The 26791-nt window shown below is 39.9% G+C and overlaps 2 protein-coding genes across 4 annotated transcripts in view; one reads left to right on the top strand and one right to left on the bottom strand.

The window, feature by feature from the left end:
• Positions 1-1584: 1584 nt before the first annotated feature.
• Positions 1585-22825, bottom strand: Fastkd2 (FAST kinase domains 2). 3 transcript variants are annotated; one of them, XM_021158632.1, is made up of 12 exons: positions 22759-22825; positions 21237-22062; positions 18477-18580; positions 17735-17843; positions 17340-17463; positions 16373-16512; positions 14955-15127; positions 8183-8346; positions 6086-6298; positions 4489-4573; positions 2672-2786; positions 1585-1766 (listed from the first exon to the last, which is right to left on the bottom strand). In XM_021158632.1, exons 2-12 carry the CDS (start codon positions 22047-22049, stop codon positions 1659-1661), a joined length of 2148 nt encoding a protein of 715 aa, XP_021014291.1. In that variant the 5' UTR covers positions 22050-22062; positions 22759-22825; the 3' UTR covers positions 1585-1658. The 3 variants fall into 3 exon arrangements, with proteins under 3 accessions (XP_021014291.1, XP_021014298.1, XP_021014306.1); XM_021158639.1 differs by having other exon boundaries at positions 21237-22029; positions 22759-22816; XM_021158647.2 differs by having other exon boundaries at positions 21237-22025; positions 22759-22803.
• A 283-nt stretch (positions 22826-23108) lies between these two features.
• Mdh1b (malate dehydrogenase 1B) overlaps positions 23109-26791 on the top strand; it is a 35210-nt gene continuing 31527 nt past the window's right edge. The window contains exon 1 of the mRNA XM_021165825.1: positions 23109-23179. Coding sequence (XP_021021484.1) covers positions 23158-23179 — 22 coding nt within the window. The 5' untranslated portion in view covers positions 23109-23157. The remainder of the gene's footprint in view (positions 23180-26791) is intronic.

Raw genomic sequence — 26791 nt, 5'->3', positions numbered from 1 at the left:
CACACACAAAGCCAGACAGTGTCCAATATGGAATCAGAGGCCAGACCTCCTGGGACACCAACTGCAGAGCATCAGAGGATGAGCGGGCGTGGAGGGCATGACCTCAACTCAGAAAATGAAATTCCCAGCGCCTTAACTTCCTCATCTGTAAAGCATATGTGTATAGGAGGAGGTCCACATAGAGATCCTTAAACTTCCTTGCAGCCCTGACCTTTCTATATGCATCTGAACACACTGATAAGATCTGACAGCTCTTGTCATGCTACTGTGGTTTGTTAATTGGCCAGCTAGGGGAATCCTCAACAATCCATATAAGTGTTTGTCAGCTCACATTCAAACCCTAGCCTGCCTTGCTGTCTGTAGAGATGACAAAACATTTCTCCACATACTAGAGGAGGAAATGGAAGCCCACAGAGAATCTTTAGAGCAGCTAGACTTCAGAAGGTTTTTACAATAATGAAGACAGAATACAAACAAATACTGGGCAAACAGGAAGATACTCCAACAACTGCACATGTTGGGTGCTTACGGATAGACTAATACTTCTTTGTGCACGGATCCCAAGCCATAATTACATGGATGACCATACACATTCACTACTGTATCACATGGTTAGTGAATAGACAGACATATATAATGAACAAAACATTCAAACCTCAACAAAAGAATAAGGAGACAGAATAAAAGTAATACCTATGTCTAGTTCACAGTTTAGCTATATATTTAAATTTTGGAAGTCTCATGCAATGGTGGGAGAGGCAAGGACAAAGAAATTAGTCTCAAAAATGGCAAAACTTATGTCAATGGACAGCCTATCCATTCTCTAACAAACACGGATGACTTTGCTTCTCTTTCTCCTCCTGTTGCAGCCCAGGACACACCTCCACTTGCAGTGCTTGCTACATATGTGCACAGCATCCTCATCTGCTATGTGCATGTGTGGACGAGAGGTGTGTGCATGTGGAAGCCAGAGGTTATGGTCAGCATGTCTTGGCCAATATATCTGGCCAGCGAGCTCCTAGGGTCTTCCAAGATTACTGGTGGATAACCATCCACATCTTCCAAGGTTACTGGTGGACAACCATCCACATCTGGCTTTCACATGGGTAATATCTGCACACCAGACACCATCATCACTGAACCATCCCCAGGCCCCTCACTCACATTTCACATGCTACCTCACCAACTCTTGCATGACCTACGGCTTGAGAACTTGGTCTAAATGCTACCTAGCTACAGTTAGAATGATCTGAAATATAAATCCTGAGTCTCAGAACAGCTGACAGAATATAAATATTCAGAAGTCAAACAACTCCCAACACAAACTTACATGTGACCTATCACAACACAACTAAGAAACCAGCTTTTAACACACCAAAGCCAGTGAGAAAAGGTACAGCTCCTGGACAACTAAGCATCTGCGCAGTCAGAGGAGCAGATGCTGTTGGAAGAATGGCTCTTCTGAAGTGTTTCCAGTGTGTTCTAAAATACCAGTGACAACACGTCTTCCATTCTTAAAGTCATCTTTAACCCAACCTGAAATACCACTGTTGCAGTGATCAGCCAGCTGATTCCACAGATAACTAACTGAACCACAGCCTTTATTAAAATCATTTTACAACTGTGTGTTCTGATAAATGTCTTATTTAATCCAAGCTTTACACAGTTGTATCAGTAGTGGGAAGTGCTTCATCTGAATAGATCTTCTTCCTCACAAATGTGACCGCATCTTCCATCTTTAGTTTCTTCAGCTCCCAGTTATGGATCTTCCCAAGAAAGAAAACAGTTTGTGAAGAAATGATAACTTATAAAATAAAAGCTTCTTTAGAGACCTATGCACAAAGTAGTAGCAAGCTAGCTTCTAAAGATTAAATATCACCATGCACATGTTCATATTCTGAATGTAATAAGCATAGGACTAAGGAAAATAGTTAACACTGAAAGGTATAGAAACTTCAGGGGCTCTCTGAACGATGCAAAATCATTTCTAAACTTTTAAACAGTACATTAGCAGGAAAGGAGCCATATCAAATCTTAGTCAGCCAAGCCCAACCCACCTTTGGATATTAAAGTATGATAAGGGGAAATCTGAGTATTTATACTCCACACTGTGTGCAGGCCAAATGAGTAGCATGCAGATGAAGCCAAAGATCAGCATAAGGTCCCAGCAACTAGCGGGAGATCTGAAAGGCTGTTCGAGAAAAGCTGTGGTGCTGAGGGTCAAAGGGAAGCCTAAGAGAAGCATCTTCTGCCAGGTCTCCGGGCAAAGAAAATAAAATACAAGAGTCTTACACTGGCCCAGAAAACAAAAGCCTTAACATCATTCCTTGTTCAAGATAATCCGAAAATTGGAGGTAATTTCATGTGTCTTAAATGCAGTATAAAAAGGTATTATTTATCCTCTTCTTCATTAAAAAGAGATTAAGGCTGACCAGATAACATCTATAAACTCCCTAGTACATGACAATACCCAGCTGAGTAGAAGCTGATTCACATACTAGAATGTTTCTTTTGATAAAAAAACAAAAAAACACACACAGCAAAAAACTGAACTGCCATCATGTGACTGCTCCCCTAGACCCCTGGTGACTACCTTCCCCCACAGCATCCGGCAGCTGGGAGGGTGCACAGCGCTGACACAAGAAATAGTCCATTCATATTGTTTTCTTACCAAGATCACATGGAAGCCCATTACATTCAAATGTCGGATTTTCATGGCCATCAATCCTCTGGGGTGGCATGAATTTAAACAGTAAACAGACTTAGGAACACACAGCACTGCTACTCTGAAAAGAAACGACAAACAGAAACAGTGCCGGGTGAGCACCTGGAACCCTGCTGCAGCCTGCTCTCAGAGCTCAGGCTCAAGTCCTCCTGAACCTGGTTCCCACCAGTCCTACCGGCTTTCCTTCTGTTACTTAGCCACTGCAGACAATGTCATATACAATGACTACCTTGTAAACCCAAACCTGACATATGGTTTTATATATTTTTACAGTAGCCTTCTTTATGAATATCTTCACTTTCTACGGAGGAAAGTTTCCTGATACAAAAACAGCCATTGAAAGGGTTTCTGGGGCAGTGCTCAGCTCTGACCCCACTGGTGAAGGCAAGAGCAAATGGTGCGTGATCTTCCACACTCATGATGGAACCCAAGAAAACCCCAAGACAAAGGCTCATCAGCAAAGTGGGACGCTGTGCATTGATCCTCATCATTCTCTGCTCTCAGGAAGTTCATTGGGAGGACAAAGAAAAGAACAGAAGAGATGTCTACCCTGTCTTCTCCTGGACCCTGCCTTTCGGAAGAGAAGTTTCATACTTACTAGATCACGCAGCTTTTGCACTTCCCAGCACCTCATGCTACCAATTCCTATAGCATCATTTTACATCAGTATAGTAGATTTAAAAAGGGAAAAGCATTTTCAATAGGGCTAAGAAAAGGCTTTTTTAAGGGTACCTGGATAACATAACACTTAAAAAGATACCCAAGTAATAGCAATAAGCCAGATGGATGTAGAAGACAGGCCAGTATGTGAAGGAATGGGGATGAGCAGGTAAGAATCTGAATCTTTACAAGTTTTTCCCACTCCTTTCCACTGTACACATGTGCCTGTCTGGGAGAGTAGCGAGGCAAAAGTTCCCTGGGGCAAAATGTCCGACTCATCTTTGTGTGCCCCACAGGCCTAGCAGATTCTTCCCACAGGCTGACATAGCAGAGATGCATATGGAATGAGTCCATGATCTCCTGCTTCTGAACAGGCAAGACATTCTCATGGTATTGACACCATGTTTTGCCCAGCATGGTACATATAAACGTGAACGACTTGGGTTAGCTTTAATGTGCTCCAATCTACAAACAATACTAATTACAAAGCTTTAAGGACAAGACAAGGAGGATGGGAAAGCTTTGGGTATTTAATTTCTGTAGATGCCTCAAGTTTATGGTCACTGTAATATCTTAGCTGAAGTTTACACTGCATCGATAGATTCAACTATATTAACATTGTCTTACTGAACTATTGGCTTTATATACAAATTTTTTTAATTTATTTATTTATTATATGTAAGTACACTGTAGCTGTCTTTTTTTTTTTTTTAAGATTTATTTATTTATATGTAAGTACACTGTAGCTGTCTTCAGACACTCCAGAAGAGGGAGTCAGATCTCGTTACGGATGGTTGTGAGTCACCATGTGGTTGCTGGGATTTGAACTCCGGACCTTTGGAAGAGCAGTCGGGTGCTCTTACCCACTGAGCCATCTCACCAGCCCCCTATATACAAATTTTTAAAGACTATCTGATTCAGCAGGTATTTCAACTCCACTCTGTTTTATAAGCCATGAGCAGTAGATTCCCATGTGTGAAGGCCCCTGGTATGCTGCAAGCCATATATATTCATAAGGTCTTTTTGATACTCCTATTCAATATAGTCTTTCTTTATTAAAATATTAGTCCAGAATGCTCAGCAAATAAGTATGTAAAAACTACCTCTGCATGTTTGTGGCAGAACTTGCATCTACATCAGAAAATGAAAATACTTGGGTCCTGTTAGTATCCATTCTGATTTCAAAATCTGAAAGAAAAAACATGTTGATATTGATTTCTCTAATATGGCTCAAAGTGATTTCTATATCAAAAGTCTAATACCAACAGTACCAGAAAAACAATGACAGTAGCTAAAATAAAACTGAGAACTTATAATGTGGCACACGCTAATCTAGGGACTTGCCATGTGGAATTTCATGCACCGGTCACAGAGTTCTAAGAGACACTGTAGTTGCCTTTTCAAACAAAGAAGCTGGGGATGGTTACATTCCAAAGTCATTGTATTAAAAAACTATACAACAAGAATCCAAAGACTAACAAAACCCAATACCAGGCATGGGAAATCTCCTGAGTTATTGGATAGGGAGTCAGAGATTCTCAAAATAATACAGGCTATTGCAGTTGCTCTCGAATCCCTTCTAGAACTTAAAGGTAAGATCCTATTGCTGAAGATAGCAACACTTCAGGTACAGACTGGAGAAAAAGCGAGCTAGAACTGACTTTCAAGCCTCCTTCCTAGCTCTCACACTAGCCAAAGGCTCTATGCAAGCTGGTAAGAGAGCAAAGCAGTCAATAGTCCTACCCAGTTGTGAAGCTTATGCACAATAATGACCAGCATGGCAGAACAGCCCCACGGTGCAATAGTGGCATCTATGTCTTGGGGGAAACCTGTCTACTTGGACTAAAGTCCTGCTCAATTGGAGGGAATCCATGACCAATACTATCAACGTGTTGCTGATGAGGTCACAAACTCTAGAGCATCTATACTGCCTCCATCCTAAACCAGTATAACTTCTAACTGGATCCTAAATACTTACCCTTACCCACAGAGAAGCACCACTCTCATCATCAAAGCAGTGTCTTTCTGAAAGAGACTCTTACAGAAAGCTACAAGCATTCCAAACACAGAGCACAACTGACTATGGGATGTCCAGCCCCTACTGATACATCTACAGAGCAGCCAGTCCCTAAGCTAAGGCTCAGGGACATTTCAGAAGAAGGCACTTAAAGACTCTAAGAGCCAGAGTACCAAAGCATCTGCTGTGAGACAATGTCCTCCATGTGTGACTGGAAATCTTTATAGTATGGTCACCTAGACCTGTATAACACCACCACCTGTTGACAGGTCAATATGAAGGGGGAAAAAAATCTCACAAGGCCCTACCCCTAGATGAAGAGCTACAGGCAATTAATGGCTACTGGGAGACGAAGAACAGTCTTCTCCAAGGACAAACTTCATGACACAGGTTATGGAGTCCCAGGTGGTCAGTGGTAAACAAATACACAAACAAACAACACCAAGTGGGCTCGGCAAGCTGTAGTTACATATCCATATATATGTGTGTGCATACACATACATCAACAATTAAGAGGGCATGGATCTGAGAGGGAGTAGGGGGACACAGGAGGTACGGTGGGGGAAGAGAGGGGTAGAAATGATATAAATGTAGTACTCATGTTTGAATGTCATCTCCTAATCCTTTGTCAGATCAAACAAAATACATTTTAAAAATTAAACAAAATAAAGGGATGCCCATACCAATGTGATAATTATGTGGCAATGGCACATTTCTCGAGAAGCGTCCTTCCCCTTCCAGAAGCCTGCTGAGGACCTCTGCAAGCTTCTCGTCTGGCTGTGATGCTGACAGTGGCAGCCGTGGCAAAGGCATGTGCATAGATTTGTAAGGACTTTCATCAAGTTTCAGACAAGCATTCAAAACATGAAGCTTATGAATATTCCTCTCTGTGTCGCCTAAAAATGCAAAGGCAAGCAAGTGATTAAAACATTTATGCCATATTTTAAAATACTAGTGTATCTTTGTGTCTAATCACCTCTCAAAATCTTCTTTATTTAATGCACTTTAGTTCACTGTATATAATGGCGGGTTAAATTGCATGCATACATATGAAGAATTTTTATTATATGCACCCCATTACCTTGACTTATCCTCCCTTCGCCTCTCTACTTCATTCTATTATTTTATTAAAAATATTTTTCATACAATATATTCTGATCATGGTTTCCTCTCCCCCAACTCCTCCCAGATTCTCTTGACCCACCCAACTCCACATCCTTTCTTTCTCTCTCTTTAGACAACAAACAGGCAAACAAAAAAGACACAAACCAGAATTTTAAAAAAGAAAAGAAATACAGGAAACACACACACACACACACACACACACATATATATATATATACACATGCATAAAAACACAAAATCAGAAACCATAATATACAACCAAAAGACTAGTAAGACAAAAAACAAAAAAAGACAAAAAAAAAAAAACCAACAAAAAACCCAGACAGACCAATATAAGACAAATGTCTACAAAGTTGCTACTGCGTTCATTTGTGTTGGCCATCTACTGCTAGGCATGGAGCCTACCCTTAAGTGTGGTTTGTATGCCCATTGAGACTGCATCGGAGAAAGCTAATTTTTACTTTGCAAATGGCTATCAATTGCAGATAGCTTCTTGGTTAAGGATGGAGACTCATGTTCTCTTACTCCCCAGTGCTGGGACCCCCATTTGGCTTGCACCTGTGCAAATCCTGTGTGCGCTAACATAGTCTTCTAGAGTGGTATACGTGTGTCAGCTCTACTGTGTCTGGAAGGCACTGTTTCCTTGGAGTCATCTATCCCCTATGGAGTCTTTCTGTCTCCTCTTATGGAAAGCTCTGTGAACCCTGTGGAGAGGGAGGGGGTTGGTGTCTCTTCTTTATTCCTAGGACTCTCTCAATGACTCCTTGGTTTTCATTGTCTAGTTCACTGACCTGTACTTGCCAATGTTTCAGAGATTAAGTTATTTTTAGAACTGACTTGGTCTAAACTTCTCATTTTATAAGAGGGAAACTGTTTAAGAATTTGGGACTAGAGTCCAGGTTTCCAAGTCTATTCTTCAACCACAAACTGTTTCAAAAATCAATATATGGTATTGATTCATCACAACTCAGTTTCAGAACTTTATCACATCATTTATAGAATGAATTATAGCTTCTTTATTCTAAAACACATTACTAAATTTTGGACATCTACTCAAATACTGTTTTTCTTCATTCAAAGTCAGTGATTGTAGTGCATGGTAACACACATCTTTAATTCCAACACTTGGGAATTCCTCCTGCACAGGCAGGTGAATATCTGTGATTTGCAGACCAGCCTGGGCTACACAGACATGATCTCAAAAAAAAAAAAGTCGAAAAAAACAAAACAAAAAAAGGTCAACGATTGATTTGGTTTCAATAAATAAATAGACTAAATTGGTACTCACTTGGTCATTAGATCTAACAGGCTAGCTCGTCATTATAGAGCAGGACTGACTGTTTCTAGGTGACTTGGGTTGGCTTTAATAGTATACTTAAGGAGTGCAAGCATCTCTAATCAGGAACCCTGAGCTTTGAATATGTGGAGACTGTGAAGACTGTGTATACAGTGCAGGCTAAAAGAATAGCAATGGTGCAGACTATATTCCTTCCCCTGCAGTAGGGATCCCATGAAAGGCAGCTCTGTGGGTTTGTGGCTTGAAACACTAACCTTTGACTTCACCACTGTCAGTTGTACTCAGCATACATCTGCTCTGTATGCCTGAACTAATGCTGCTGTAAAGAACCCACTCAGAGTGACAAGTGACTACCTACCTGAAGTCAGCAGTTCGTTGATGATATTCTCTTTGATAAGCTGGTTAATAGGGGCCAGGGGAAAATAATTCATCATGCAAAATGAATGCACAGCATTCAACAGGCTTTCAGAAGAAATGTGGTGAAGACAGCCAGTCAGAGCACTCGCCAGAGCTTCTAGGAACCTTGTGGGGAACAAAGGAAAGTCAGATTTCAAATCAACCTATAAGACAAGGTCACAGAAGAGCTGACTCCATGCTACAGACCCAAGATCTTCAAGGAATTCAAAGAAATGAGATGAAACAATCAGATTTGCAAATAAGTAGCCATACCTAGTGCAAGATGTGGCTAGACCCCATAGTAAGTGTACATATCCAATAAATGACTCCTGTAGATGTACTGCATAAAAATGTTTTATAGGCTTTCAGTCATTCCACTCCTATTAAAACTCGATGGGGTAGCAGTATTATTATTCTCATAAATAAAGATGAGTGAACAGGCTCAGAAGTTGAGTAACTCATCCATGAACTAATTACAGTAGATGGGCAGGACATAGAGATGGTTTTAGAACCTAAGTGGTCAGGCACCAGAGCCTTTTACTCGTCACAGTTTCTACAAGGCCTAGACTGGCACTGCAGTTTTATAAGCAATTAAACATTCCTAGCTATCAAAATTCTTGGTAATGACTTATGAGCCTAAACCTACCAGTCACAGCTACTGTTGTGCGGTATAACCCAGCAGCTAAGCGCAGATGGAGTGGGAGGATAACACTTTGGGAAACTGACACTGCTAATGAATGGCAGATTTCTTCTGAATCCAGGTTAAGTGTGGCTTTCAGGGCATATGTTATCACAAGCATATCACAAGAAAAAAAGAAAGAAATACACACAGGGTACTATGAAAAGGGTAGAAGGGAGAGAGGAGTTTGGGGAGAATTTGAAGGGTTGATGCAATAGGAAATGGAAGATCATTTGAAAGGACCCCTGACAGCACAGACTGTATGACAGCAAGACAGCAGGATGAAGGCACGGAGCAGGGATGAGGAAAACAAGGGCAAGTGAGCCTGTCAGGACTGATAGGACTGTGCAGGCCAATGTCTGAGATCAAACTGGTCTCAGTGGCTACCAGGGCAACAAGAAGGCCTGCAAGGCCAGGAGAACTGAAGCACCACGGGATGCGATGGAGACTGGAGAAAGCAGGAAGGCCGTGGTGTGAAACTGGGAACTGACTGTGCCAGACTCACCCAGCAGACAGAGCAGTGTGTGAATCACTGTTAGTTCCAGTACAAAAGATAAAAGAAAACTGTACTAGTTATTTAGAAGTTAATAGCTATATAATCTTAAAGATATAAACTACAAAATCAATAACAAAGAGTGGGGGAGAATAAAGTTGTCCAGATATCCTAGAGTTTCGAGACTAAGCTAACTATCACAACAGACTTCCGGAACCACAAGTGAAATATCTACTGGAGATGCATAAAGGAGGGAAAGAAAGATACATCAACTTACAAAGGACAACACACAAAGAGAAAAACAGAAAAAAAATTATGACAGGAGACTAAGTAGCAATAGTCTCTCCCAATAAAAGCTTTAAATATGTCTGTACTGTGATCATTAATCTTCATTGTCAACTTGATAGAATGTACAGTCACCATGGAAACATACTTGTGAGTATGTCTATCAGGGTATTTTCAGAAAAGCTGAACTGAGAAGGGAAGACAGCCATCCCAATTTGGGCAACACTGTCCTATGACCTCAGACCCTGGACTAAATAAAAAATGAGAAAGCTACTACATGGTAGCATTCATCTCCCCTTCCTGAGTGTAGCTGACATATGACCAACCTCATGTCCCCACTACTATGACTTCCCAGTCTGGGATCAGCTGTACTCTCAAACTGGGAGTAAATTGTAAGTTATTATGTATTTTGCCACAGCAATAAGAAATGTAACTCATACATGTATTAAACTCCCCAATTAAAAGATATAAAGTAGCTCAACAGAACATAAGTAAGGTCTAATTATATACTGTATAGACGTTCACAATCTGAAAGTGAGAAAAATAGAAGATATGACAAGCAAATAGTGACCAAAGAATAACAGGGATGGTTGCATGTGTGTGTGTGTGTGTGTGTGTGTGAGTGTGTGAGTGAGTGTGTGAGTGTATGTGAGTGTGTGTGTGTGAGTGTGTGTGTGTGAGTGAGTGTGTGTATACATATAGTCAAAAACTGTCACAAAAGACAAAGACAGTCATGCTATTAGAAGAGTCAATTCAGCATGAAAGTGGAGCAGTTTACAAATGCATGAGGAAACGTAGCAAAATGGAGATCTTACAGACAGACAGACAGTAATACAGTAATGTACTGTTCTTACTTTTCATTCAAATAATCACCAATGCAGAAATGAAGACAGGAACCCTCAACAATACTATAGTCAAGATGATAGCGCAGAAAGAGAGAGAGAGAGAGAGAGAGAGAGAGAGCACCCACTTCACATAGTCAACTCTTCCTTAAGAACATGCAGGACAAACTGCATGTGAGGTCCCAACAAAGTTAACACATTTACGAAAGTATAAATCTTGCTAATATCAGTTCAGACTACAACAGAGGAAGTTAGAAACTTCCTACTAAAAAATGGGAAACTGGAAAATTCAGAAAGGTCAAATTATTCAATATGGTCTTGAACAACTAGTGGGTAACAGAAAAAAAAAAATCAAATAGAAAATTAGAAATTTCCACAAAGCCACAGCACACCTAAAGTGACAGTATTCTGAAAAAGCAACAGCTATAGTCAAGCTTCTGGTGATAAATGCGACCCTTAAAACAGAATATTCAAATCAACGTCAATTTATACTCAAGAAACTACAAAGTGAGGCTGGAGAGACGGCTCAGCAGCTACAAGCACTGGCTGCTCTTAGAGAAGATCTGAGTTCCATCCAGTACCCACATGGTGGCTCACAACTGTCCAACTCCAGTTCCAGGATTCAACTTCTTTTTCTGGCCTCCACAAGCAACAGGCACACATATAGCACACATACATATGCACAGGCAAAACATCCATATGCATAAAATGAAAATAAATAAATCTTTAAAAGAGAGAAAACTAGAAACAGCACAAAGCAAAGCCAGAGTTGCAGAGGAAGAAAGTAATGACAATTGAAACAGAAACAAATACGAACTGGAGGGAAAGATCAACCAAAGCAAGACTTGGTGAACCAGAAACTAAAACTAATGGGAAGCCGGGCATGGTGGAGCACGCCTTTAATCCCAGCACTCAGGAGGCAGAGGCAGGTGGATTTCTGAGTTCAAGGCCAGCCTGGTCTACAAAGTGAGTTCCAGAATAGCCAGGGCTATACAGAGAAACCCTGTCTCGAAAAACCAAAAAAACAAACAAACAAACAAACAAAAAAACCAAAACTAATGGGAAAAAGCTAGTAATCTGAAGAATAGAAATGAGAGCTGAGACAACAACACTAACAGCAGAGACAAAATGGAGGGAGCTCGGCACTTACTTGGTACAATGCTTAGCATGCATGAAGCCTCAGGTTTAGTTCCTGGTCCCACACAAACTAGGTATAGGAGGGCACCTCTATAATCCCTAATCCTGGGGAGGCTGAGGCAGGAGAATCAGAACTTCAAGGCCAGCATGCGCTACCTATATAGTGAGCTCAAGTTGCACATCATCTATAAATAATCATTACTTATAGTATCTAATACAATGCAAATTCTATAAAAATAGCTGTGATCTTCTTACAGAAAAATGACAGTAAACACTGTACATGTTCAGCTTCTCTCCCCTGGCACACACAAAATAATAAAAGAAACCTAATAAATATTATGGGAAAAGATGGTTTGCTAACAAATTGGTAACCAAGAAAAAATAAATTCATACACATTGAATCAGCAATAAAAACCTCACCAAAAAAAAAAAAAAAAAAATCTGGTGCGGTAGCTTAGTAATACACATACATATATACATGTGGGCAACATATTCATACACCTCTCAACAACAAAGTCTAGACAGAGTACTTCCCTGGGGACCTCCGGTGAATTCTACCAAATGTCGAGAAGAATTAAATGACTACAACCCTCTTAAACTCATCTAAACATATACAAAAGAGAGAACTTACATTTCCTTCACACCAAAAGTAGGTAAACATGCTACACACAAACAAAACACTAACTAGCAAACCAAATTTAGTATTGCATGAGAAACAATACTACATAGACCACAAACAAATGAGACTCAGCCTCAGCAAATGCCACCAATTAGTGTTAAAGCCACATTAACAGAATAACGGACTAAAAGAAAATCATGCCACTACATTATTACACAAACAAAAAAAAAGCATTTGAGAAACCTCAAAACCTTTCTGGATAAGCATTCCCAATACATTTGGTATGGAAGGTATGCGCTTCAATATAATAAAGCATATGTAAAAAAGCATATATAGTCGGGAGCATGTGAAATGATGAAAACTCATAAATTAGACAAGAATGCCTCCTCTTGCCTACTTCTATTTAATATAGTACTAGAAGTTCTAGCTTAAAGTGAAATAAATAAATAAAAATAATTGGGTACGTAAATAATTAAGTAGAAAAAGGTAAAGGGAAAGGAAATAAATAAGATTGAATGCAGAAAAGTACTATCTGCTTTATTTCTCTACACTAAAAGGCTGTCCAATTTCCTTTATAATAATACCAAGAAGAGTAAGTCACAGAAACAAACATAACCAAGGAGGTGAGAGACTTATACCCTGCAGCCTATAAAGCACTGGCTAAGAAATTCATAAAACATGGAAAGACTTCTCTCACCTATAGACTGGAAGCCAATGTTTTTAAAATGTCCATATTATCTGCAGTGACTCAGTGATCCACTGAAATCTCTATCAAAGTCCCAATAGCGCATGTTTTACATAACAAAGAAAAATGTGATTCTGAAAGGCACATGGAAACCAAGTTGCCTGAAACCCCTTCGCTATCCTGGGAAGAAAGAACAGGGCTGGAACTATAACACCTTCCTACTTCAGCACATATTATGACGCTATGGTAATTTAAGATTACGCAGTTCTGCATGAAAGCAAACAAGGGCAGAATACACAATAGAGAAAGGACAGTTTCTTCAACAGTGCTGAGAAAACTCAGTATGTGCCCACAAAGAATAAAATTAAACCTTTGCCTTATATTTTACACACACAAAAAAAAATCAACTTAAGACTGATTAAGCCCAAGAACTTAACTCCTGAATGTCCTACTAGAAAAATATATGGGAAACCTTTATTTTATGACATCGTGTACAACAATGATTTTAGACTACCATATAAAGAGTACCATTAACAAAAGCTTCTGCTATGTAAGAGTCGACAGAATCAGAGAAGAGCAGAAAATATTGATGAATTGCATACCAACAGAGGATTACCATGCACAATACAGAAGGGGTGCCTACAGTTTAACAGCATGGACACAGTACTTGTTCCTCCAGAGCAGACACTCACTTCAGGGCTGTAAGGAAGGATGCTCTACACTAACAGTCAGGAAATACAAACCCAAACGACTAAGAGATGTGCCCTTGCACCTGTCTGGATGGCCAAAAAAGCAACACAAGACACAGAGCAGTCCAAGCCAGCCCACACCACATGGTGCACAGTGTTCAGGGAACAGACCTTCCACACCAAATGGTGCACAATGCTGGGGGTACAGCCATTCCACACTGTGCGTACTACTTGGAAAAAAACCTCCTTAGTCGGTGAATAGTCCTCAAAAAGTAAAAACCCAAATATTAAAGGGAGGTGGGGGGAGAGGGGAGGTGGACAGAGCTACACATTGGGTCCCTAGACCGACACTCAGGATAGTTCTCCTTTTTGCTGTTTTTGTTTTAGATTTTTTACACAAAAGTCTCAGTCTGTAGCCAGGGCTGGCCTCTAACTCACAGCAATCCTCCTGCCAAACCTTCCAAGTGCTGAGATTACAGGCATGGCTACCACAGCAAGTATATTTTGATTTATAAGAATTAAAATCAGGACCTCTACAGGATATATGCACTCTGGTGTTCAACACGAAAGTCAACATACATTAACAACCTAAATGTCCACCAACAGATGAATAAACATTACATGGTATAAACATACAACTGGGATATTAAATTTTTAATTATTTATGTTCCTTTAGAAAAGAAAAATTCTTTCATATGGTATAATACAGATGAACTTGGAAGACACTGTGTTATGTGAATAAGTTAGTCTAATGGGCATATAACACATACTCTGAATTCAGAAACAGTAGGATAGAGGTGAGAAGGGGAAGGGAGGGAAAGAGAGCAGAGATGCTGTTCAGCAGGGATGGGTCAAGTGTGATGGGGATGCAGCTTCAGATGGCTATGCTATGCCAGCAACACTATGTCAGCAACACTGGACTGCCCACTTGAAAGTGTACTCGGAGAGCATTATTCATGTTAAAAACCCTTACCACACTAACAAATAAAGAGACAATAAATAGGAAATAAATTTAAGGAAACATTTCCCAACTTTTTGATGAAGTTAAAAAGAATTAATTTAGGAGTTAATAGTGAAAACTGGACAAGCTCAAAATAAAAACTTCTGTGATGAATGAACTACTGACTAGAGCAACAAGAAAGACAAAGAATCACAAAGGTAAGAGTCTGCTCAACTCTATAAATAAATGCTGCTATTCTTCTAGGTGGGATGGTGGCTGTGGACACGGTCATGTGTACTAATGTGTTAAGCTGAGATCTGTGATCGTTACACTGTGTGACGTCATGTAAGGGAAACCATACGTACTCTCTGTTGTGGATTTTGTGAACATGATTGAGAGAAGAATACACGTGCAGGATAGAAACGATGTTCTTCACGTTTAGAGAGCCAGGCTCCTGTACTACTTTCTCCATAAGCTTGTCCATCAAACCAGGAGGTCGAAAACCAAGGGTTTCAAATAATAAGAGGAAAAAGATAACCTTGGAAACAGAGCAAAGAGGAGGTTATCAGCAGCTAAACTATGCTACTCTACGGTGTTAAATCTCAAAGAACTTACGCAACAAAACGTTACCCCAAAAGGAACAATTATATATTTTTTCTTTAATCAGATATCAACTTAATGAGCAATCTCTTTCTAAGCTGAGAACCAAGACAATGACCTCATTTAAAATCCTTTCTTACCTGTTTTTCATACGACACATCTGAAAATTACTTTCAATTGTGCCTTTCCTGAAGTCTGAAAGAGGACCCCTATCTTGAACTGCTTCCCCTTCCAAACTGCCTACATTCTTGTAGATGGTATTAATCTTTTTTTTTTCCTTTTCTTTTTCCTTTCCTTTTTTTCCCCCATAAGCTGGCCCCGAGCTTGCAATCTTCCAGCCTCGGTCTCCTAAGAAGCTGGAATCACAGGTATATGCCATCATGCCCCATTGGATTATCTGAATCTTAACCCTAATTTTATGGTGCAATTATTTTCCTCTCTTTTTATATCTTTTAATTTTTTTAATTAGTATGCACAGTATTAGATCCCATTATGGCATTTTCAAACAAAATTTGTTTTCGTAACACAAAACATTTCTGTATCTTATACCAATTTATAGAAGCAAAGTATCATGATTAATATAAACTTCACTTCCAGTTTCCCACTGGGTAATATTTACCACAAGAATTACTGTCTCTGAAATCAATTTTCATAATAAACTCAAAATTCAGCTTACTTTCTTAACAGACTGAACCCAGTAATCCATGTATTTCATTAGAAAAAGCAGGTTTCACAAACTGCTTCATTTAGACATGAGATTGTTAAACATGATTCCTGAGAGGCTGTTACTCCAAAGAAAACAACAGACAAGATCAGGAAGTAATAACATTTTATTTTTCCAAAACCATAAGCCTGTCACACTTCTTTAGATTCATCTTCATTATTCAAAAGCTAACAAGAAAACAGGAAACACTATGCTAAACAGTCAGCCCATCTACCATATACTCCTCTGACAACCAGACAGAGGAAGAATTTTAAACAATGTGTTTTTCTTTCAGATAGAAAACTGACCAAAGACTGACTACTCTATCAGTGAGTAGCCTGCAGAGAGATAAGGAGCTGATAAGCTAGCACTGGAATACTTTGACAACCTGACTTCTACAAAGCAGGGAGAAACATTTAACACAGGTGAATGAACAAGCTTCCTGACAGTCGCTCAGGGATAGCCCTGCCTGAAACTCACTTGTTTCAACTTCCAGATGTCAAAGGTTGTAGCCACATATTCTGCTATGCTTTTGAAGAGATCTTCATTTTGGTATCGGAGGTCTCTACAGGACTGCAGTATGCTGATCAATACTTTAAAAGGACACCCATGGACATTATCTTTAAGAATGAGTTAAATAAACAAGCATTAACAATTGTTTTGAACATAAGAGTCAAGATACTCAATACCTACTTTAGGGGAAACATAATGCCATATTTTGAAGGAAAACAAAACTACAGACAAAAATAAATTTATACATAACCAATCATCAAAAAAGAGCCAAGGTTTGAAAACAATAGGTCAGATGTGGAGGTCCTACAGGAAAGGCCCCTCTTACCTATGACAACTTTGCAGATGTGGAGGTCCTATAGGAAAGCCCCCCCCTACCTATGATAACCTTACAGATGTGGGGGTCCTATAGGAAAGGCCCTCCCTTACCTATGATAACCTTACAGATGTGGGGGTCCTATAGGAAAGGCACCACTTACCTATGACAACCTTACAGATGTGGAGGTCCTATAGGAAAGCCCCCCCCTTACCTATGATAACCTTACAGATGTGGGGGTCCTATAGGAAAGGCCCTCCCCCCTTACCTATGACAACCTTATAGATGTGGAGGTCCTATAGGAAAGGCCCCCCCTTACCTATGATAACCTTACAGATGTGGGGGTCCTATAGGAAAGGCCCTCCCTTACCTATGATAACCTTACAGATGTGGAGGTCCTATAGGAAAGGCACCACTTACCTATGACAACCTTACAGATGTGGAGGTCCTATAAGAAAGGCCCCACTTACCTATGACAACCTTACAGATGTGGAGATCTTATAAGAAAGGCCCCCCCTTACCTATGACAACTTTACAGATATGGAGATCCTATAGGAAAGGCCCCCCTTACCTATGACAACCTTACAGATGTGGAGGTCCTATAGGAAAGCCCCCTCTTACCTATGACAACCTTACTGCATTCATTCAGAAGGACAACAGAGCGGAGATCCATAGCAGCTAAGACTTCAAACATGTGCTGGCTATTCAAGACGGAAAATCTGCCTAACTCCTTCAAGGCTTTCATCTACAGAAAGACAAACTTGCATTTAATTATCACTTGTGAAAAATTTAATGTTGGTGAAACAAGGATGGAGCTTAAGAAAGACACATACAGAAACTATATACAGATATGTTTACACATACCGATAGATATATATGCCTTAATTCATTTCAGCAAAGGGAAACCCAAAAACATATCCATGTCGTCCTCAAAAAAATAACTCAAAAATTTAGGAAGTGACAGGTCAAAGACAGTTTTTTCAAATTCCACCCACCAGAGAAAAGTCAGGTGTTACCTCCAATTTCTTCTTAAGTGCAGATGGTGCGTCTTTCCCAATACATTTCATCACTGTTTGTAAGGTGAAGACATGTTTTATGTTCCAAACTTGCTGATCAACTAGGATTCTGTTATTAGACACAAGAAACAGGACAATCCTAGAATCTCCATACCAGAAATCTGACAACTTCATTAGGTACAGCATCTACTTAGAATAGGCCAAGAGTATGAAAACCACAGACATGGTCTACTTGCCCAAGATGGTGTAAGCACCTAAGAAGGATCTAAATCATTCTAGTACACTTTCCGCTTACATTATTGTACTGTCTTCATTAATGAACAAATCACATTAGATTAAATGTATCCTCATAACCCTCACTAACCTGTGACATGACATCAGTTGTATCAATTTTATATCTTCTTAAAATAAGCCAGTGTAATGCAATCCCATAGTACCCAAGAAGCTCTTCTGAACTGAGTATGCACGGCAGTTCTCCCGACCTTACATCAGTGCCAGTGTCTAAGAAAGACTAATTTCAAAAACACCCACAACGTTTTATAAACTAGATCTTGGAAAAAGTATTATCCTCAGCTTTATATCATTCAGAATTAGAATTTTAAGTTTAACAAAGTATTAACTACCACCAATGTGTACCTTACTGGTGCCTCCCAAAAACAAGAATTCAACTTTCATCAGTCCTTTTAATTCCCCATATCAGGGCCACAGAGAAAACCATGTGAAGAAAGCCTAAGGTTCTTACCGCAGCCCTGCTCGAAGCGCATTCACATTCATGCATGGCTCCATTGACACTAAAGCGGTTGACAAAATTGAAAGACATCTCTCATCACACTCATTGATGCGCTCCTATTAAAATATAATTACAAATAAAGTAAGGTGATGGCATGTATATTAGTTTCCAAAGCAAAACCTCTGAACTCATACTTTCAAAGGACTGAGTACCAGAGCAGTAATTCACAAACTCCACAATAAACATCTATTCTGGGAAATAAGATATGTCATTCAGTGACTTTTCCAAATAACTGACACATAATCCATTATACACCAACACTTTCTTAAGCATCACTAGAAATCAATTTGATAATGATTATATTCTTTTGATTGTGAAATACCTTGCATTAAATATCATTTTTACCCCTTCATGGGCACTCAAACCACCATGAGGACAGCATGGTAGAATAAAAGAAAAGCTACTAAAGTATGTAGGTCAATCACTCCCCTAAACGAACCCTAGAAGACTCTGTCCTTACAATTTCCACATAGCCTTTCCTGAGCGTCATGCACAACTGACCTGTGGATTGTCTTATTCACATGACCCACTGCAGTTTACTACCACTATCTGGGTCTCAGTTGGGGCACTAGTTTATTCCAGAAAAGGCTGTGGCATTCTGGAAAGAGAAGAGTAATGATACAGCTGCTCTCCAAGATAGATAGATCTCCCATTATATTTATACATTATAATATTTATAATATACATATATACATATATATTATCTATGTGCACCCCATAACATCTGCTGTGAAAGGTCAGGCTATTTGACTCAAATCCACAGCCCATCACTTAAGAGTAAGACCATATTCGAGGAAGCCTTTTTGCTCTTGGCTAAAGTAGTACAACTTAACACTACTTATAAAGCTTTGAGTCAGAACTAAATGATATCATAATGGTTTAAGGACTGGGAGAATGGTATCATTCCGATGAGAGTTTCCTTAGAAAGAAAGAAAGATAGATAGATAGATAGATAGATAGATAGATAGATCTCCCATTATATTTATACATTATAATATTTATAATATACATATATACATATATATTATCTATGTGCACCCCATAACATCTGCTGTGAAAGGTCAGGCTATTTGACTCAAATCCACTGACAGCACACCATCCTTTCACCTCTGGCTAAATGTCTTTACAACACCCACACACATTACCAAAGCACAATCCCATGCAGATTTTCTAGCTCCTACTATGCTCCCAGTGAGGATGCTACACAGATGTGAATGCCTGTCTAACGTCTCATACAGAACTGCATCACTGTCAGTGGAAAGTTGATCCAAACAATTTCTAAACTATCACATTAGAAAACAATACTGTGCCTACCAAACAAATAGCTATTCTATGGCTTTCAAAACCACAAAATTTAAAAGTTCTTGCTTGAGGACATATGAATCAAGTTTCCATAAAGAATTAAAAAGTTATATACCTACAACTCAATTCATGAATTCTAGTGAAACAAAGTATCACAGATTATCTCCAGGAAATTAATGTATTGTAAGATACTTAATTACTCAGTTTAAGAGTCACATGGCCAATCTTAAAAAGTAAATGATTACTTCTTCACATCTGGTGCCATATAAGTGACATCAAGCACGATTCTGACACTTCTGTTTGAAACTGAAAATGCAAACTTGAGTATGCCAATCTCTGTCTTAAAATTCTCCAATGGACTATTGTGCATACTAGGCAAATACAAACTCCCCTGGGCACAAAAATTAGTTTTAATGATTTTGCTACTACCTTTTCCAGGCTCAAATCCTTGTCCCTCAGCACATATACAACTACGTTCTAAGTCAACCCAACTCTAACACTCTCCCACCAGCCCCCATGTCACCAGCTTTCTTTACTTCAGATGCACCAACCTATTTCAGCTCCCTGAGCTAGCTACCTTTTCCACTGAATGTCAGCCATGTAATGTCTGCTGCAGACACCAACCCCTTCATAATCAATCCTCACAAAATGCCAGTTGCTTCTTGGACACTGACTTTAGTGTCCTTCTCAACATCTTATCTCGACGTTTTGAAGACCAAAACTAGGTTGGAAATCCCATTACACACTCTCATAAGACCCTATATTCTACCTCATTGCACTGAGAGATCTATGTGGGTTTGGATAGCTGCACTCTTGAGTATTCAGCACAGCGCCCTCAACATAGCATGAGTCATTAATGGAATGCGGCCACCACTCCTGTAACCGCCTACAAATACATCTTCCAGTTTGGATTGTAGGGGTCATGATTATAAGAAAATATGTGTTATATCTTTTATAACAACTGGTAAATGTGGTACCTTGTACATGGCTGACATTCAATATATATTCAGTATATAAATAAAGGAATCCACTAGCTGTTAACCATGCAGCTGATATCATTAAATCTGTTTCCTAGTCTAAATTCTATTAATAAGATTAAGGTTATGTAAAAAAACAAAAACAAACAAACAAAAAATCCGCTAGTTTACCTCCCATCCATTCTCCCTTTAACTACCTAACCTTTCTCTGCATCTCTCTTCATTTCCACTTAACCCTAGAGAAGGTTGGTGGGGCAGGCTTTCACAAATTTCCAAAGCCAAAGGAATGATCTAACTTAAGATCTCCTAGCCATTAAAACATACATTCTGCTGATAATCTTTTAAGGAAGCTATACACACCTACATCCCCTGAGCTCCTTCAAACCATGTTAAACACAGTACAGCCACACTTATTAAGTCTCTTTGGACTTACCTGAATCGTCCTCAGCAAAGTCTGTACCATAAGAGTGTTCTGAGGGATTCCGAGCTTCACTACAGCATTAAGGCTGAACAAGAGGTGGTCATAGTGCATAATCTTGGCTTCTCTCATCATCTGCTCACACAGCTGGTTAAAGGCAGGGTGACTGAACATCAACTGTCTCTCAAAGCGCCTCTTGTCTTCAGATATCCTTTTGGCAATTATCCACATTGCTAAGAAATAGTTACTACCAGGAAATGTAGGTGCTTTTGAAAATGTGTCCAGCACATCACTCAGAGAGTTACACTCCTGGGCCAGCTTTTTATAATTCACAGGGGTTGGTCTTACTTTCTTGGTGAACACATCTTCACTGGAGGTATGATGAAAATTTATTTTCTTTAAATCATGATCAGATGTCCCATCAGAGGCAAAAGAATGTTTTGCGTCAAAGGACAGTGTTCTAGGACAAAGTATCCTATCAGGTTTAAAAACGGCTGAATGGCTTATGCCTTTAGTTTGAATACAACCATGTACTGATTTAGAAATAAATATATCCTGAAAGAGGTATCTAACAGATGGTTGCAATCCCTCATCAAAAACATTTAGCCGATGGTTTCTTGGGTTCCATTTTGAATGAATAACCTCTGGTCTGCAAGATCCCAATGGATCTATCCTCAAAGCTCTGCTTCTTGGAAGTAACGTACTGAATCGTCGGATGGTCCATAACAACGAACGTGCTTTGCTATTCATTCTGCTATCTACTGGCACACTTTCAAATACCCAAGATGCAACGCAAGTTGCTGTCTTTCTAAAAAAAAAAAAGCACATGCTGTGGACTGTCCTGTAGAGGATAGGTAAATAAAAGAAATAGTGGTTTAAAACTGTTGCTTACATAAGGGAAATGCATCTAACAGGGGCTTGCATGGGCACCGAAGAGCTACTAGAGCTTTATATTAAAATGGGAACATGTCCTCAGTATGCTTCCTCCACGTTTATTTCATCTTTGTAAAAGTACCCAGGTCAATCACTTTAGCAGTTGTTCATAAAATAGTTTCAGTCAATCAATAAATGTGGATAAAGTAGCATAGATAGGTAGGTAGACAGAGAGATAGAAATAGACAGCTAGAAAGATAGATAAGACAGAAATATAAGAATGTCTTGTGTAGGTGTTCAATATCGGCTAAGGAGAACTTTGTTAACACTACTTTGGGGGCCTTCACTGAAAACTGTATCATTGATGAACATTTCAGATCATCTTGCATTGGCCAAAAGCGAACTGTTAAGAAAACCTACTCGGACAGGTCGGTCTTGGTTAAGGACGGAATTAAAAGAAAAAAAGCGATGTCCTTCCTGCCTGAGAATCTACAATCAGCCAGGTTCATCATGATCCCAGAACCGGAGTCAGTGTCTCCGCAAATGAGCCGCCCAGCACTGCCCTAAACTTAAGACCCAGGCCACTTCCCAAACTTTTCTCCCCTAAGTAAAAAGACTAGTACGATCCGGCCCACGATTCCGCTTCTGCTTGCCATCCACTCACCTTCGAACAGAACCCCGTGACTACACATAGGCGCAGCCATGACAGTTCCGCCTCAAGCGGCGCGTCTGGTGACGTACTACGGATTCTTTTAAAAGTCAAAAAGCACGGGTTCTCAGCGACCGTAGAGACCATGTGCAAATGGGGAGAAAAACCTGCCAGAAAGAATAGTTTCTATTCTCTGATGAAAAGATAGAGGCGAGAGCCTTAGGAAACCACGGAGCTTATAAAGTTCATCTATTGTTGTTTATGGAAACTCAATACATTCAAGTAGTGACTTAGAACTTTTAGCCTCTGGCGGTGCAGCCTCTTTTGAGCGCGCCTGCGCCAGTTTTAGTACCCGCCGCGGTTGCCAGGAAACCGTGACGCCACGGTCCCAGTTTCTAAGTCTTGCTAGAAATCATGGCCAAATTTGTGATCGCGGGTGAGTGCTTCTCTAGTAAGCCCACAGATCTCTTCCCATGGGTGGTCAGCCTTGTTAACAGGCTTCTGTTCTCAGCCCCATCCTTTAGGCACTTGATACACCGTGGCAATGTGTCAAGGTCAGATGAGCAATAGGGACACGTTGGGGAAAATTCTCACCTCTGCCCTTGGCCAGAGGTTTTAATTCCCACGGGGGTACAAAACGTATAAGGAATTCCTTTGATCTGCTGTGACTAATGTAATGATGGACAACTGCACAGGCTTCGGCGGGGTTGGCGGAAAAAGGAGCATAAGGAATGGATGGAGAGTAGGAAATAACTAAGCTGTTAAAGAAACCAACCTCCAGATAAAGTTTGCAAAGACCTAGAAGAGCTGTAGTCTAATGGAGGACCTGGATGTAGGAATGTCGCAGGGCCTGGGTTAGAATTTACAAAATATAAACTAGACATTTAGTTTAAACAAAAAAGTTTGTACTAAATCTTGAACAAAATTAACGAATTTAGGTAAAAATAATGTCAAAGTATCAATGAGTCTACTTTTTTTTTTTTTTTTTTTTTTTTTTTTTTTTTAGTTTTTCGAGACAGAGTTTCTCTGTATAACCCTGGCTGTCCTGGAACTCACTCTGTAGACCAGGCTGGCCTCGAACTCAGAAATCTGCCTGTAATGTAGACCATCTGGACAGCAGGAAGCAACACTTACTGGGACAGGCTGTTGACTGTATCTGCTTTCTCTTCTCTCACCAAGTATCTTAAAAGAGCTCCCTGCTGTTCTATCCTTCTTTCCACTCAGTCTGGCTTCTCCTTTGGCCTTCCTATACAAACTATTTCGACCACAATCACTTCTCTGTTACACAATTGGCATTTACCATCCCTTGGGAAGTACATCTTTTGCTTCTATATACATTTAGATAATTTTTATTTTTTGCACTAGAAAACGGGATGGTGGGAATACATACAGTAGAAACTTTCAGGACACTGTATATAACAGTAACAGGGCAGTGTTCTGGAGGAAACAGTGGTTGTGATGGTTTGTATTTTCTTGAGCCAGGGAGTGGCAGCATTTGGAGGTGTGACCTGATTGGAGTAGGTGTGCTACTGTGGGTGTGGGCTTAAGATCCTCACCCTAGTTGCCTAGGAGTCAGTCTTCCACTAGCAGCCTTTGGATGAAGATGTAGACCTCTCAGCTCTGGCTGCACCATGCCTGCCTGGATACTGCCTTGTTCCCACCTTGATGATAATGGGCTGAACCTCTGAACCTGTAAGCCAGCCCCAATTAAATGATGTTTTTATAAGACTTGCCTTGATCATGGTGTCTGTTCACAGCAGTAAAACTCTAAGACAGTGGTATAGGGTCTACGTAGCCAAGGGCTTCCCAGAGGGAAAGTGATTAAGCAGATGCCTGAACAACTACAGTTACCAAGCAGAGAAGACTCGGGAAGAAGCAGAACAATTTACCGTGGATAATAGGGAGTAGAGCTGGAGTGTGCGTATAAAGGTTATATATGGTTGTGAATGGAAACGCAGAGGACTCAGGTAGTATCTTTGAACCCCTAGCTCTTCTGAAAGAGCCTGAGCTGCCCTTGATGGGGCAGTTGCTGGGGAAGCATGAAGCCACGGTCCTAGTATCTAGGTCTTGCTAAAGATCTTGGCCAAATTTGATGATAATTGAGAGTGGTTGGTAAGCATACATTTGAAATGAGTTTAATTGGGCTGGAAGAAAGGATGTAAGGGAGAGAGCATCCTAGGCTGAGGACAAATGAGATGATTCGGATTCTTCTGAGCCATACTCAATATGTGAGACTTTAGCAAAAATACCTAGAAGGTAATTTATAAAGGGACAAGGCCATTAAATCTGTATCTTCCCTGAGAGTTATGGATACAACAAGAGGCTGGTTAGAAGGCTGGAGCTATATAATGCAAAAAGAGCTGCTTTGTGGGGAGAAAAGCAAATAGACTGAGGAATGATCCGAAAGATGAAATATGTTGGAGAAGATTGTAATTCACTGAATGACTATGAGAAATAAAGGAGAAGTTACACACCTAAGCTATGGGTAACTGGGTAGACTTGGACTCATTTGAAGAACTTTTATCAGAAGAATATGTTTAATAACCTACATCTCACAGTATTCTCTCTCTATCTCTCTCTCTCTCTCTCTCTCTCTCTCTCTCTCTCTCTCTCTCTCTCTCTCTCTCTCAAACAAAGTCTCACTATGTCCCCTAGGTGATTGAACCTGGCTATGTAGACCAGGCTGGGCCCAAATTCATAGGATCTGTCTCTTCCTCCTGAGCGATAGAATTAAAGCTATGCACCACTACACCTGTCTAATCTCAATATTCTTAAGTGAGGAGATAAATCTAACTACTATAGGAGATGCAAGAATCTCCTACATTTTCTGGTAGAAGACATAAAATAAAAATGATACGCATGAGATAGTTATTGGCAACCACAGTGATTAAGCTGATTAAAGTTTTCAGTCTTTTTATTAATGGCTAGACCAAGAGTGGGTTCTTGCCCCTGAACATCTCTTGATGCCCAAGAGCAGGGGTTCGGTGTTTTTAAAGGCAAAAGCCATAAAGAGTGTGATTTACATCAAAATTAGATGAGAATCAGCATACCCTTGAAACATTCACTGCTGGCAGAGCCATTGTTAATTATTTCAGACATAACATGACAATTATTTTTAACTTATATCTTCTTTAGTCATTTTAGTTTAATTATTTTGGTTAAAACATCTGGACTGTGGTCAAGGCCATGGAAATCTCAAATGGGTTGCCAAGAGAGAAACAACCATTGTGGGAAAGGGGCGAATCATTTAAGCAAACCCAAAGTGGAGCCGGAACAAGACGGCAGGACCTTGGTCATTTCAGAATAGAATCCAGCTTATCCCGCTGAGTGTCCATGATACATTCAGAAAAAGATGATAGAACACAGGAAAGTATGGGCATCTGGATAAGACGTACCTGAGCTAGGAACACAGACTGCCCCTGGAAACCAAGGAGCTTGGCCAGGAAAATACACAGATAAGGTATGAGAAATTATGTGCCTTGCAGAGCAATACAGTTTAATGAATAGATAAGGGAACAAAAACGTATAAAGTACAGAAAATGCCAGCCAGAGATGTACAATGGAAGCCTTCAGAGTATCCCACCATAGAGATGCATCCAGAATTTACTGTACTGGAAATGGAAATGGGAAACCATGATAGATGCTACCAGGGATAAAGAAGAAAGGACTAAAAAAAAAAAAAAAAAGTACTCATTGTATTAAGCACCTGGTGGTCCCTAGTCACCTTCTGGAAAATTATGTGGAGTGCTAGGTTATAGTGGAATAATAAGTGAATAAATGTAAATACCATGGATGACAAGGATATACGATGTATTTAACAGAAAGGAGCATCTAGGAAGCAATAGCTGAGGAGAAGAAACATAGACTTTTTGTTTCTTAGGAAGGAGAAGCTGGAGTTTAAGTGAAGTGCGTTTAAATATGCTTGAAAGCAGACACTAGAAACAGAAATAAGAGTCTAATGGGGCAGGGAGAATTTGTTCAGCAAGGTTTCCAAGAAGACAGGCGGTGTGGGCTTCAGAGCATAACTGGAATCCTCTTCCTTTGGAAA

The sequence above is a fragment of the Mus caroli genome, chromosome 1 (genome assembly GCF_900094665.2).
Source record: "Mus caroli chromosome 1, CAROLI_EIJ_v1.1, whole genome shotgun sequence".
NCBI classification, from domain to species: Eukaryota; Metazoa; Chordata; class Mammalia; order Rodentia; family Muridae; genus Mus; species Mus caroli.
Note: the sequence above shows the minus strand (reverse complement) of the source record. Positions and strands in the feature narration are given on the sequence as shown.

Excerpts from the sequence above, each read along its gene's own strand:
- Fastkd2 (XM_021158632.1), bottom strand. The coding sequence starts at position 22,049 with ATGTGCTTTTTTTTTTTTAGAAAGACAGCAACTTGCGTTGCATCTTGG. Across the intron at positions 17,844-18,476 it reads GCGCTTCGAGCAGGGCTGCG|AATCCTAGTTGATCAGCAAG; the intron begins GTAAGAACCTTA and ends GTCTAATAACAG. Across the intron at positions 2,787-4,488 it reads TCTGCCACAAACATGCAGAG|AGTAGCAGTGCTGTGTGTTC; the intron begins GTAGTTTTTACA and ends GTTTCTTTTCAG.